This window comes from Geotrypetes seraphini, chromosome 12 (genome assembly GCF_902459505.1).
Source record: "Geotrypetes seraphini chromosome 12, aGeoSer1.1, whole genome shotgun sequence".
Taxonomy (NCBI): Eukaryota; Metazoa; Chordata; class Amphibia; order Gymnophiona; family Dermophiidae; genus Geotrypetes; species Geotrypetes seraphini.
The window spans coordinates 45,394,777-45,408,566 of record NC_047095.1 but is presented as its reverse complement, the minus strand read 5'-3'; the positions used below and the strand labels follow the sequence as shown (position 1 = coordinate 45,408,566).

The 13,790-nt window shown below is 42.9% G+C and overlaps 1 protein-coding gene across 6 annotated transcripts in view; it reads left to right on the top strand.

The window, feature by feature from the left end:
* Window positions 1-4,051: 4,051 nt before the first annotated feature.
* Window positions 4,052-13,790, top strand: part of TCTEX1D1 (Tctex1 domain containing 1) — a 29,174-nt gene continuing 19,435 nt past the window's right edge. For 4 of the 6 annotated variants that reach the window (XM_033917166.1, XM_033917163.1, XM_033917168.1 and 1 more), the window contains exons 1-2: window positions 4,052-4,952; window positions 7,461-7,575. In XM_033917166.1, coding sequence (XP_033773057.1) covers window positions 7,463-7,575 — 113 coding nt within the window. In that variant the 5' untranslated portion in view covers window positions 4,052-4,952; window positions 7,461-7,462. Of the gene's footprint in view, window positions 4,971-7,460; window positions 7,576-13,790 lie in introns of all 6 variants that reach the window. The other 2 variants (XM_033917165.1, XM_033917164.1) reach the window with 2 other exon arrangements.

The following is a 13,790-nucleotide window of genomic DNA, read 5'->3' as shown; positions in this document are numbered from 1 at the left end:
TCATTTAGGGGGAAATTCCAGAAATGGCACCTAAATTCAGCACCCTGGGGCACACCATATATAAGTAGTTTAGGTTTAGACATATCAGACCCTAATAGCACACATCAAAAAAAAATAAAGAAATAAACAGAGCAGACTGGAAAGACCTTCTGGCTCACATACACAAGGAAAAACTGAAGGGTGCAGCAGAGCCCTCTAGTAAAGGAAGAGGTGTGGTAAAGCTGGAGTGGATTCCTTCTGCATGGCTCGTGAGCATGGGGAGAATACATGTCCGGCCAGAGTGACACACCTATTGCACTAGAAAAGGCAATTTGGTTTAGGATGGGCTGGGGAGTTCAATGGGAACTCCAATAATTTAGAATATGAGGAAGATGCTGGGCGGACTTTTATGGTCTGTATCCCACAAATGATGTGATGGTTTGGATAGGCTGGAGTGAGCTTCAATGACAACTCCAGTAGTTGGAACCCAAGGTATTGAGCTTCAACAGTTACTCCAGTAGTTCCGGACGGACTTCTATGGTCTAGCACCCAGTAATATCAAAGAAAAAAGATGACTCAATTAACTGTTGGGCAGACTGGATGGACCATTCAGGTCTTTATCTGCAATCATTTACTATGTTACTATCCCCACCTGCCTCTCCTCTTGCCACCTCACATTGCTGATATCAGCCCCTCCCCTCAAATCTCTCTTTATGGCTCCTGGCTCCTGCCCTACTACTACTGCTAATTTCTATAGCACTACTAAACATATGCAGTGTTGTACATCAAAACACAGAAAAGATAGTCCTTGCTCAAAGAAGCTTACAATCTAGTCAAGACAGACATACAAACTGGACAAGAAGTTGTATCAATACACTATGCTCAGGTGGGGGAACTACAGATGCTTTCAATTCCAAACTCCAACCCACCTTCTAAACACCAATATCTGTCTTATCAGCACCGTTAAAAAGTCATAAGGGAGGCAAAGACATGCTGACTTGCTCTCTTTGGCTGTTTTCCAAGTATGCTCTTAGGTAGCTTCAGGTTTTTGTTCAACTCACACTAATTCTATATTCTCCATTTCCATTTATAATTGAATTATATCTCACCCTTTTTTGAAAAGTGTTATTCCCTGCAAGAGTCGTTTTGGTGTTCTTACGGAAGCAGGAGAGCAATTGGTCACTGGTGTACTGAAAAGGCTTTCTTGCCTAAAACTACTTGAAAACGCAAGTCAACTTTTTGGAAATAAGGGGTCCTTTTACAAAGCCGCGCTAGCGGTTTTATCGCACGTACCAGATTAGCGCGCGCTATAGCGCACGCTAGCTGGAAATCTACCGCCTGCTCAAAAGGAGGCAGTAGCGGCTAGCGCGTGCAGCAACCTAGCGCGCACTATTCTACGCGTTAAGGCCCTAGCGCGGCTTTGTAAAAGGAGCCCTAAGTCCTGGATTATGATTAGTAAGTGCATCTGTGTGATGTCTTATTTTGCGGTAACTGATGGAATGTGAGAGACTGGGGTTGATCTTGTTTTGGACCCTCTGGTGTTATCTTTTCCCGCTGTTGCTATACTAAAATACACTTCCCCTGCCACAAGGAGCAGGATTGGAGATTTTTTTTCTTTTGTAGCAGAGCCTTCTAATAAGTATATTGGTTAAGGGAATAATGGAATTAAAGATTGTGACACTGCTTACTGCAGTGGAATATGGTCAAGGATCCTTGGTTCAAATCTCACAGGGGCTTCTTGTGGTCTATGGCTAATCTCTTAATCGTTTCATTGCCTTAGGTACAAATTTGTAATGCCTCTAAGGGCAGAAAATTACCTGCTGTAAATTGCCTTGAGCATCTACTGAAAAGGCATAACTTAAATCCCAGATATTAAAATAATTGTTGCCACAGCTAGGTATGGAATCAAGATGAGAAAAAAATGGGGAAAAACTGAAAACATAACACTCAGCTAAAAACAATCCCCAAACCTTAGAGCCACAACTATGTCTCAAACATCACTTCCTGCCTGGTCCCCTGCAAACACAGAGGTGGGTAACCTAACCTTGGTCCTTGAGGGCTACACAGTACTTACTAATGGGAGGGTGGACTATCTTGGGCACTATCTTAGCAGGGGCACCAGTGACACTTTCAGCCGAAACACTGCTGCTTCCAGCCCTGTGGTTAATTTGAAACTTCACTGAAGATCGAGCTGCATGAAATTTTCACTCATTATGGGTAAATAATGGTCACAATACATTCTACCTGATGGATATTTTGCAAATGAATAAGGTATGTTATATTTTAATTATAGCTGATTATGCAATGTTTATGTTATGCATTCTTGGGAATATGAAGAAATATGAAGGGGTGCTGAAAAATTCTCAGCTCATCCAACAAAGTTGGGGCAGTCTCCACCAACGAGTTTCCACTTTTTTCTTTCTGTTGGAAAAGTACTGAACGAAAAAAGTGGAAACTCGCTGGACTATGTGTGTAGCCCTCGATGGAGACTGTCCCCCTCATTCATTGGGCTGTTTTTTTCAAGGTAATTGGGCAGGATTATAAAAAAGTATCTAGCAACACAGATGTGTCCTCTTTGTCTTCACAAATATGGTAACCCTAAGCCCTTGTCCCCTCTTATCTTTCGAGTGGGATCTGGCCAAGAACACAGCATGGTTGGTTGAGCCTCTGTACTTATGTGCTGTCACCAGAGGTAAAAGGCTAAGGGAAAGGGACTTATATACTGTCTTTTTGTAGTTATATAACCACACTCAAACCAGATTACATACAGGTACTTCAAGCATTTTCCCTATCTGTACCAGTGGGCTCACAATCTATCTAGCGTATCTGGGGCAGTGGAGAATTAAGTGATTTGCCCAGGGTCATAGGGAGTAGTGCAGAGTTTGAACCCACAATCACAAGGTGCTGAGGCTGCTGAAGCTCCAACCACTACTTCAAACTCTTCTCCAAAGAGCTGTAAAAAGAAGTTTGAGGAGCTAGGTGGGAAGCGAGAATAGATGCTGGGCAGGAAGGGGAAAGAAAGTGCAGGAATTGGCTGAATAGAAAAGGGGAGAAGAAAAAAAAGAGAGGTGGGGTGACTACTAGTGTTGCCGGATTCAGGAAAAAAAATTTTGATTCGATTCAGCCTATTGAATTGGTTTTTCGATTTGATTCGATTTTCCTGCCCAATTGGGTGTTTGTTTTTCAAACATCCTGGTGGGTTTATTTTATAGCCTCTTCACCCCCTTTGCCATCTCCCTCCACAGATCCACCTTTTCTTAACTAACCTTTCATCCAGCATCTCTCCCTCCTTCCCCACCACCCCAGGATCCACCATCTCTCCCTTTTTTTCCCAACTACTCTCCTATCCAGTATCTCTATCCCCCTCCACACCATCCCTTGTGTCCAACTTCTCTCCCTTTCCGTTCCTCCCCTGAAGGTCTGTCCCCCCCCTGAAGGCCTGCACCCCACCCCTAAAGGTCTGTGCCAACATCCCTGAAGGCCTGTTTCCACCTTGAAGGCCTGCATCCCCCCCCCCCCCGAAGGCCTGCCTGCCTGTCCCCCCCTTGAAGGCCTGCATCCCCCCAAAGGCCTGCCTGCCTGTCCCCCCCCCCCCCTTGAAGGTCTGTCCCCACTGAAGGCCTGTCTCCCCCCCTTAAAAGCCTGCAGCCCCACCCCTGAAGGCCTGCTTGCCTGTCCCACCCCCCACCCCAAAGGACTGCTCACCCCCCTCCCACGGAAGGCCTGCGTGTTCCCCCTGGCCTCCCCGCACCGTTTACCTTTGAGGATCAGCCTGCAGACAAGATCGCAGTGCTAGCGATCTTTGCACTGCTTTGGAGCTGTTTTCTCCGCTGCGGTCCTGCCCCTCCTCTGATATCAGAGGCAGGATTGCGGCGGAGGAAACAGCTCAGAAGCAGTGCAAAGATTGCTAGCACCGTGATCTTGTCTGCAGGCTGCTCCTCAAAGGTAAACAGTGCGGGAGACCAGGGGGGCAAGCCGGACACTAGGGGGGAACCGACAGCAGCATTTCCCGATTGACCCTCCCCCTCCCCCTCTAAAGCAGGTGCTGCAGCGGCCAACCAGCAAGAGTAGCGCTGCCCCTCCTGCTTTAGGGGGAGGGTCAGCCGAAGTGGGAAGCCAATTTTTTTTGTTTGGAATCGATTCACCCGAAGTGAATAGGTGAACCCATTCGAATCGTGAATCAAGAGGCACAAGTGACTACTACTACAGGACTGGAAAGGGTGGAGTTGATTGGACTGGAAGCGGGTGAGAAAGAGGTGGAGATGGCTGAATTGAAAGGGTGGATTAACGTTTCCCCTTAACTGTAACCATGTCATCCTGCTTGTCTGTCTAGATTGTAAGCTCTGTACAGCACTGCGTACGTCTGGTAGCGCTGTAGAAATCATTAATAGTAGTAGAAAGATAAAAATTATATAATTTTTCTGGTGGAAAATTGTCAATGGAAGGCCCTACCCCACCTGATCCAGCTTTACAAGCCAAAAGTTTGGTAACCTTCCTCATGGAACTAGCCAGCCTCGGTCTGTGAGCACTATGCTCATTACACCACCAAAGAAGTACGTCTTTACTTTCCAAATGAATAGTCAAATCCTTACATAAAAATAAGCTACAGCAAAAATTTTACTATTACTGTATAAAACGGATCGAAATTATTTTGTTAAAAGGTTGTAACCATCAATGGGATCATTTCCACTCGTTCTGAGCTAGGCTAGGAGACGCAAAACGCCAATACCCTGCCCTCGCGACCTATAAACCGGAAGCAGAAGTGAAAACGAGGCTTGGCACACAAACGTCATAGGGCGGGATGACTTGAGCCTTGCTTCACAGAGTAGACCCCGGCTTAGGTACGGCTAAAATTTCTTTCCCGCCCATTTTCCATTTCGGTCAAAGCCCCACCTCTTTCCCACCAGTTCCGCGTTGTCAGGGGCAACGGAACGCTGAGTTTTGCTGCAGCCCAAGAGAGAAGACGCTGACCGGTAAGAAATGTTTGCACGGTAATATTATTCCTTTCCGTAAGAGTTTATGGGCGTTTTGTTTTCTGTTACCATTCAATGAATTGCGTTTTAATGGAAACGCTTCGGAGCTTCGTTTTGCATTGGTAGAGTTGATGTAACTGTTCCAAGTATGGCCCCTTTTTGTAGTAATAGTATAAGAAGAGCTTCATTACATAAGTAACATAGGGTGACTGCAGTGTTTTAATTTAAAAAGGAGGTAGGCTGAGCCTATTCAAATTTTACTTCTATTGCATGCATGGACTTGTAGTTCAAGGCTTTTGTTTAATACTCTGGAACAGGGGTTCTCCAAAGTCCCCCCTCAAGGGCCGAATCCAGTCGGGTTTTCAGGATTTCCCCAATGAATATGCATTGAAAGCAGTACATGCACATAGATCTCATCCCGAAAACCCGACTGGAGGGACTTTGGAGACCCCTGCTCTGGAACTTAAGAGCTAGGGCTAGGCCAGGGGTAGGCAATTCCAGTCCTCGAGAACCGGAGCCAGGTCAAGTTTTCAGGATATCCACAATAAATATGCATGAGATAGATCTGAATCTCAAGGAGGCAGTGCATGCAAATCCATCTCATACATATTCATTGTGGATATCCTGAAAACCTGACCTGGCTCTCGAGGACCGGAATTGCCTACCCCTGGGCTAGGCTGACATGCGAGAGGAGCACAGTGGAAAGCTATAGCTCTGAGATCATGATGACCTTGTGAGGTATCACACCTGCTCTTATCTAGAAAGTGAGAAGAACCTTTAAGGGCTAGATTCACTAAATGTACCAATCCTTTAACAAACTGATTTTGCGATTTTCCCCGACCCGATTCACTAAACGGCCCACCACCTAGTTTATGATCCCATCTGATCCACCCATGCAAATAAGTAAAACCCCATGCAAAATAGCCAAGCGATTCATTCACTAAACAATTGCTTGGCTATTTTGAATCGGGTTTTACTAATGTCAAACCCAACTGCTGCAGACCTGTCTGTAACTGTGTTACCGACAGGTCTGCCTGGGGTTTTTTTCCATTTTTTTTAACGGCACAGATATTAAATATCTGCCCATTAAAAAAAAAAAGGGGAAAAAAAGCCCACTGCTGTCAACAACCCCAACATAAATGTGGCCCCCGTCCCCCCACCCCTGACACAAATGCGGCGGCAGCCCCCTGACACAAACGCCGCGGCGGTGGTCACCCTCACACAAACACGGTAGTGGCAGCGCCCCTGAAAAAGGCAGAAGGGATCCCACTCCCTCCTGCCATCAGGCTCAGCTTGCGCTCCCTGATGGAAAAACAAAACAAAACCCACAAATGGCAGGAGGGATGCCCACTCCCTCCTGCCGGCAAATACCTATCACCACCTCCGGCAGGAGGAATGCCCACTCCTTCCTGCCATCCTGCTAATGATCTTGGGGGTGGGTTGGAGGATTCCAGCAAGAAGGACTGGGCATCCCTCCTGCTAATGATCTGGGGGGGGGGGGAATCCAGCAAGAAGGACTGGGCATCCCTCCTGCCGATGATCTTAGGGAGTGGAGGGGGGTTCCGGCAGGAGGGACTGGGCATCCCTCCTGCCGGGGGATGTATCGGGGTGGTGTCAGTAGGAGGAATTCAGCACTTCTCCTGCCGCGGACATTCAGGGGGTGGGGGGTTTCGGGGGTTCCTGCAGGAGGGAGTGGGCATCCCTCCTGCCGGTTGACTTAGTGGGCGTTACTGGTTCCCTACTGTGGCCATTGAGCTGATTCATGGCAGGGAGATTCTCTTGCCGCAATCAGCTCAGCGGCAAAAGGATTCTCTAACCTGCGCCTGTGACATGGACGCCGGTTAGAGAATTGTGGTGGTTAGGCATCTGTCCGTCAGGGGGTAGCACTTTGAGCCACTCCAGGGGCAGGGAAGTTTCATTCTAGGCTTTACATTCACCTAGAATCCCAGGTACCCATGGGCCAGAGCTGAATATATTGAGATGGTAATGTAGGTAAGCCCAGTCCTCAGGAAGAATCCAACCAGAATATCCATGATGAATATGCATAAGATAGATTTGTATGCACTACTTATACATATTTCTGTTATACATTCTTTATATTTTTGAAGTATGTGAATGTAATTATTTGTAATTGTTTATTTATAACAAAAAACATCACAGCAAACATCAGTAAAATACCCATTTTTTTCTGATATCCATATTATTGATACTGCAGTGTTAAAATCTCACTTTATAGAACTTGCGTTGCAGACTTCTGGTTTCATGTACATAGTACTAATGATTAGAATTCACAATCAGCAAGAATGACATTTTCCCCACTATTAGCAAAATGTTATTTTTTTTTTTATCCCACAAAGATCACTCTTATTGAGGTAAGAGTTTTTGAATGAATTCCATAAAATGCAAAGGTGAGGTAACCTATAAATACCTCATTTTTTTATATAATTATTGTTCTACACAGATAGAAAAGTATTATTATGAATTAAAATTGTTTTGCTTCTTGTTTAGACATGTCGGATGTTGCGAAGGATAAGGCAGCTCGTTTGTTAAAGAAAAGAGGTAGTGTAAACTATCAAAGCAACCCTGAAGTCAAAGCAAAAGAAAACGCTGGAAAAAATATAGAGTAAGTTGTTCCACAAATGCTTAACATGTCAGATGCTGCTTTTAAAAAATATTCATAAAAGATTTATGTTTCTCTGCCTACTATTATAGTCATTTTAGTCCATCTTTTTTTGTAGAAATATTTGCAGTATTAATTTGAAATCTAAGTCTTCAAAAATTATGCTAATTCAAGAAATCAGTGTTCCTTGTGGATTGCAGATCACCTCCTAATATGTGAAAAGGCGATACCAGATTCAAAGTTAGGCATGAGGGAGGCAAGGGATTTGTAGTACCTTCCCATCTTATCCCAGTGGGAACACAAAACTGTGTAGACCCTGGCCAAATAGGAATAAGCTTTCCATAAAAAAATTAATGGGTCAGTTTGGCACTAAACTTTGGAATAAATGCTTGTTACATGATACTACCCCATTGACGCTATCAAGATTTGTCTTAACATACAGATGTATAGTTGAGTATCCTTGCATTTGTGTTAACAGAACTTTAGTGTACAGTGGTTTTCTTGCATTTTTTCTCAGAAGACAGTGAGAGTTGTACTCTCATTCTTAACTTTTGTTTATTTCTTTAAAGCTCAGAGAAGTTAGAGAAAGATAATTGCGCTTAGACAGACACAACCTGATAATTTGGTACTAGCTAGCTAAGTGCATTCGGTCATCGAACAAAATAATGCTGAGTCTTCAGAATGAAAATCAGAGAGGTAAGGACTAACATTTTATAGTTCTAGATTTTTCAAATGTAATTTTTAATTTAAATTATTAAGTTTTAACTAGCAAACACCTGGTAAAATTTTAACTAGCAAACACCTGGTAAAATTCACTGTAGAAGTATTGTCTTTCTCTTTGCCCTTGCTAACAACTAACACGCTAAGCTTTCATGCTTAACATGACTAATTTTGACCTCATCCCACTCTTACCCATCTACGTCATACTCGTGGGTTCCTTACCTTCCATGCAGTTCAGTAATTCAACAGCCCTATGGTGCTCCATTCAGTTAGGTGGTCCTGTGGCACCCTAATTCTTTTTCCTGTTGTATTTCAGGTAGGGTGCTCGTGTGCACTGATGTACATATACATACCTCCGCACTGCAACAGACAGACACTACTTCCCTTAAGTACATTACTTATACAGACAATTTGTTTCTATTCCACTAATGTCTTTATTACATGGCATTGGGAGAATAAATTCCCTGGTTTGTCTACTGAAGACAGCACAAAATCAAGCAAAGTGGTAATAAATATAAACAGAGGAAACCAGGCAACTATGAATCATGTGATTTGCTAACAGAAAAATGCATTTTTTTGGAATAAAAAAATGTCTTATTCCCTGATAGAAATGATTCATACTTCTAGGTATTTTAGTTTATTGCGGATATTTTCTTAAGTTGAAAGTGAACATAAAATATTTTACTAGTTAATACATTTTAGGGCTCCTTTTATCAAGCTGCGCTAACGGGGTTAGCGCGTGCGACTTTTAATCATACGCTAACCCCTGCGCTGGTCAAAAAACTACCACCTGCTCAAGGCAGGCATTAGCGGCTAGTGCGGCCGGCGGTTTAGCGCGCACTATTATGCACATTAAACCGCTAGCGCGGCTTTTAAAAGGAGCCCTTAGTTTTGTGTTATAAGGTAGCTATGACACACAATTTTATTTGGATGCTATAAAATGAAGGGTTTTATAATCAATAATTGTGCAATATGTGTTGTAATAAATTGTACCTTAGAAATTCCAAAATGAATCTTGGAACTCTGTACAAGATGTTCACAAGAAAGAGAGTTTTAGATCTATTATTAGCATAAATAAAGCAATATTTTACTCACAGAGATGGTTTTCTGTAAAATTGCACACACTATAGCCATTAACTTAGAAGTATCCCCATGTGTAAATAGCCAAGTTAGAAAAGGGACTATTTAGATGTGTGATGCTCACCATTGCCAGGAGGTGTTGTAGGGATAGAGAGAGGACTGGGTTGTATAGGCCTAACACATAGATTCTGTTTTTAATGATGAGATCAAAAGTAGGGGTGGACCAATGAAATTCCAGTCAAATTATGTATTAAAAAACTATTTTATTCATAAGACACCAACAGCTGAAAAGACCTGACACAGACCTCAGAGGCCACAAAAGTGCTGGCCAATGCCTTTTGTGAGAAAAATAATTGTGAGGAGGGGGATTCACATGTTCATTGCATCTTTCAAAGTGCAGTGAGGAGGGGGATTCCTGTATTTCTTAAATCTGTCTCTATGTTCACTTAATCTATGTGCAGAAATTCAACAGGCAGGCCTCTGACATCATGGCAAAAGTGAAGCTATCATGCACCCTGAGACTCCTCTCACTGCCAGGGGCAGAGAGATACTATTGGCTCTTTTGAAAAAGTCAAAGTTTTTTTTTCTGCCTGATAAACAGTGTAGAGAAAAGCTCAGAGAGGCAGTTGGCATCAGAAGAGGAAGGGAGTAGGGAGAAATAAGAACATAAGAATAGCCTTACTGGGTCAGACCAATGGTTCATCAAGCCCAGTAGCCTGCTCTCACGGTGGCCAATCCAGGTCACTAGTACCTGGCCAAAACCCAAGGTGTAGCAACATTCCATGCTACCGATCCAGGGCAAGCAGTGGCTTCCCCCATGTCTTTCTCAATAACAGACTATGGACTTTTCCTCCAGGAACTTGTCCAAACCTTTCTTAAAACCAGCTATGCTATCTGCTCTTACCACATACTCTGGCAACACGTTCCAGAGTTTAACTATTCTCTGAGTGAAAAAAAATTTCCTCCAATTGGTTTTTAAAAATATTTCCCTGTAACTTCGAATGTCCCCTAGTCTTTGTAATTTTTGACGGATTGAAAAATCGATCCACTTGTACCCATTCTACTCCACTCAGGATTTTGTAGACTTCAATCATATCTCCCCTCAGCTGTCTCTTTTTCTAAGATTGTGTCTCTCTCTGGTTAATAGCTTTGTAGGATCTGGCAGAGAATTTCTCTAAGCAGCAGACTACCTCTATGTATATAGCTCTGCGGATCAGCGTCCCAGAACCTTGAATATACTGGTAAAAGGGGAATTTGTCCTTTTTTTTCTTCTTTACTGATGGTGTTCTTCTGATCTGCCTCCTGTGAACATAACTAGCCACCGGAGGCTAGGGGCTACATCAGGGCTGTCCAAGTCCTGTCCTCGAGATCTACTGGCAGGTCAGGTTTTCAGGATTTCCACAATGAACATGCAAGAAGGCAGTGCAGGTAATTTTCCCTCATTCATATTGATTGTGGATATCTGAAAACTTGGCCTGCCAGTAGATCTCGAGGACTGGACTTGGGCAGCCCTGGGCTACATAATATTATTATGCAAAAGACCAAATTCACTTCTGACAGCAAAGCACTGTGAAAAAATGGCAACTGAAGTCAAAAACTGAACACAGGAGAAACGTTGAAGATATATTGAAGTTTAGGCAGTTTGTTGAGGTTGCTGTTGTCACAGCATTATAACCCTTGCTCATTAACTTTTTAACACTGATACTCTTAAAAAAATACAAAGTATATTCTTAGTATTGGTAGAACATTATTCTATGTAGTGTGTGTTCCATTTTTTTTTTGGTCAAGGTTTGTTTATTAAATTTTTTTAGTTTTACAAAACATGGAGGATAATAAGTAAATGCACTCCAAAATAAGTGATATACATAAATAACAGACAAATAGCTATCATGAAATACAACATTGGTATGCGATAACAATCACAGATCTGGAGTCTTAACAAAGTATATCACAGTAGAAAAATGGTTATCCATGTAAACCAAGCATGAATTGGCTTAAAGTAAGAAGGAAAAACGCAGGAAAAAGAAGAAGGGAAGGGGAAAGCGAGCAAGTTAAGATGAGATGGTTTGTATATATAATTGTAGGGAGTTCCATTTTAGCTGGAATTGGGAAACTCTGTTGGAAGATTTAGCTAAGTAGGCTTCTGTTCTGTAAGTGAGACATACAAGGTTCCACCAATGTGAATGGGAAACTTTGGACAAATCCTTCCAGGAGGTGAGAAGTGTTTTTAAAGCTAGTGAGAGCAAGGTATCCAAAAGAAAAGTATCGGACTCTGAGATCTTGTCGATTAGCGCAAAGGATTTCAGTAGAAGCATCTGATAGGTTAGGGGGACATTAATATGAAAAACAAAACAGATTGTGTTCCATACAGAGGTCCAAAAGGAGTTAACTGTCGTACAAGAGTAAAGAAGATGTTTCAGGGAGCCCACCTCAGTATGACATGTCCAGCAGTACTTAGAGTAAGAAGGGTCAATTTTGTGAGATTTTACAGGTGTCCATGTGGCTCTATGCAAAAGGAAGAACATTTGTTGGAGAATTGAGGCCGAACAGGATGTACGAAAGGTAGATTTAAAGATGTGAGACCAGGCCGCATCAGGGATGGTCATTTCTAAGTCAGTTTCCCAGGATGATTGCAGGGGGGACAGTGGAGAAGGACGGAGAGATTAAAGAAGTTTGTAGAAGCGGGAAGCGGTGTGCCCTATGGTTAGGAATTGTTGGGAAAGGGCATAGAGAGTAGGAGTGGGGTTAGAAACTACTGAGTTAAGGCCTGATTTTTTGATCGAGGATTTTAGTTGCAACCAGCTGTAAAAGTTCGAGTCAGGAATGGAGAAGGAGTCCATTAATTCATGAAAAGTGAGATAAGTCCCGTTAGGGTGGTGTAATGACCCAATATCCCATACTGTGATCATACCATAAGGGCCAGGAGAAGGGTTTTCTATCAATTAAAAGGCGTTTATTGAACCACAGGAGACAAAATGCAGAGTTACCCCAAGGGATATCTAGATGGGCATCAATATCAGTAAGGACCCTATGGGTAGTTGATATGATAGGATTTGTGGATAGGCGAGGAACATTATTCTATGTAGTGTGTGTTCCATTTTTTTTTCTTTTTTGTAATTTATTTGCAAGTGGAAGTAGTGTCCTTGTTTTGATTGATTCTCTTAAAAATCCCCATGGTTCTCTCTGCTCTACTTAGGCAGACTTTCTAAAGAGTTTGGGTGTCCTGCACATTTTTTTTGCTGGTATCAGGTCCTCATTGATTGCAGCTCCTAAATTCAGAGGGCAGCGTAGCTTTTCTAACCATCACTGTTGATGAGGTTTAGGCATCTTTGAGTTTTCTATATACAAGTCGGGATCCTCCAAAGGGAAGACCTTGGGGAAAGACTCCTCTTCTTCAGGCCAGTGGTTAGTTGAACCCAGATAATTCCACAATTTGGGAAATCCCGACCCAAGACAACTGAGCAAGGAAGTCCCACCTCCATCTAAATGTTTTGAGGGATGCTTGAAGCATGGAATACTGTCTCTGGTCACAGTTAATTCATAGTTCACTTATAGTTGGGTGACTATCCTCCTCCGAACAAGGGTCTTCACACTACCAGGGTCTATCAGTGTCTAGTAGGGATTCCCATCCAACTAGACTTGCAGCACAAAATTCCTGCTGTTAGGGTGGGAAGCTTCCACAAAATTTTAAAAGTGTGGAATTACCACATTCATATCCACAGCTTTTTTGCCTAGCTTCTGACAGTCTCTGACTATATGGCCTTTTTTCCCCACATCTGAAACAGGTCAGAGGAGCAAAGTGTGCTGGGTTCTTGGCGGAGAGGGCATCCATTACTCCATACTTCTTTTCTGAGACACCAGGCTAGAAGGTAGCTTCTAGTCCCTAGTATTCTCTGATCCTGCTTCTTTTCTTTCCAGGACTCCCAGCTTGCTTTCTGACCTTGTAAGGTTTAGGTACTTGTTGAGCTTGATAAAAGACCTCAGCCACTTCTAAAGTGTTCTCCAATGTCAATTTAGGGTGTTGCCTCACTCACACTTCCATAGATGGGAGCAGCTTTTCCAGGAACTGTTCAAGGAGAATGGCTCTTACTATCTATCTCCAAGCCAGTCTTGTTCTCCAGTTACAGCCATCTCCAGGCTACTTCTCTAAGCTTGTAAAAGAAAGTCCATGAGCTCTTTTTCACTTGTAGAGACCCCTTTAGGAATTGTTGTCAATAAGCTTCTTGAGTGCAGCCTGCCCTCTTCGGAATGACCTATTCCAAAAACAAAAAGGGAAATTTTACTTCAAACTAATAGATAGGTTGGGACACAAGGCTGGATACTCTCAACAAAAAATGCCGAAGACAAACAAATGTTCACATAGTTAATAATGTAGTTTTGACATTTAAATTATAATTTTCATGTGCTCATAGTCAGAT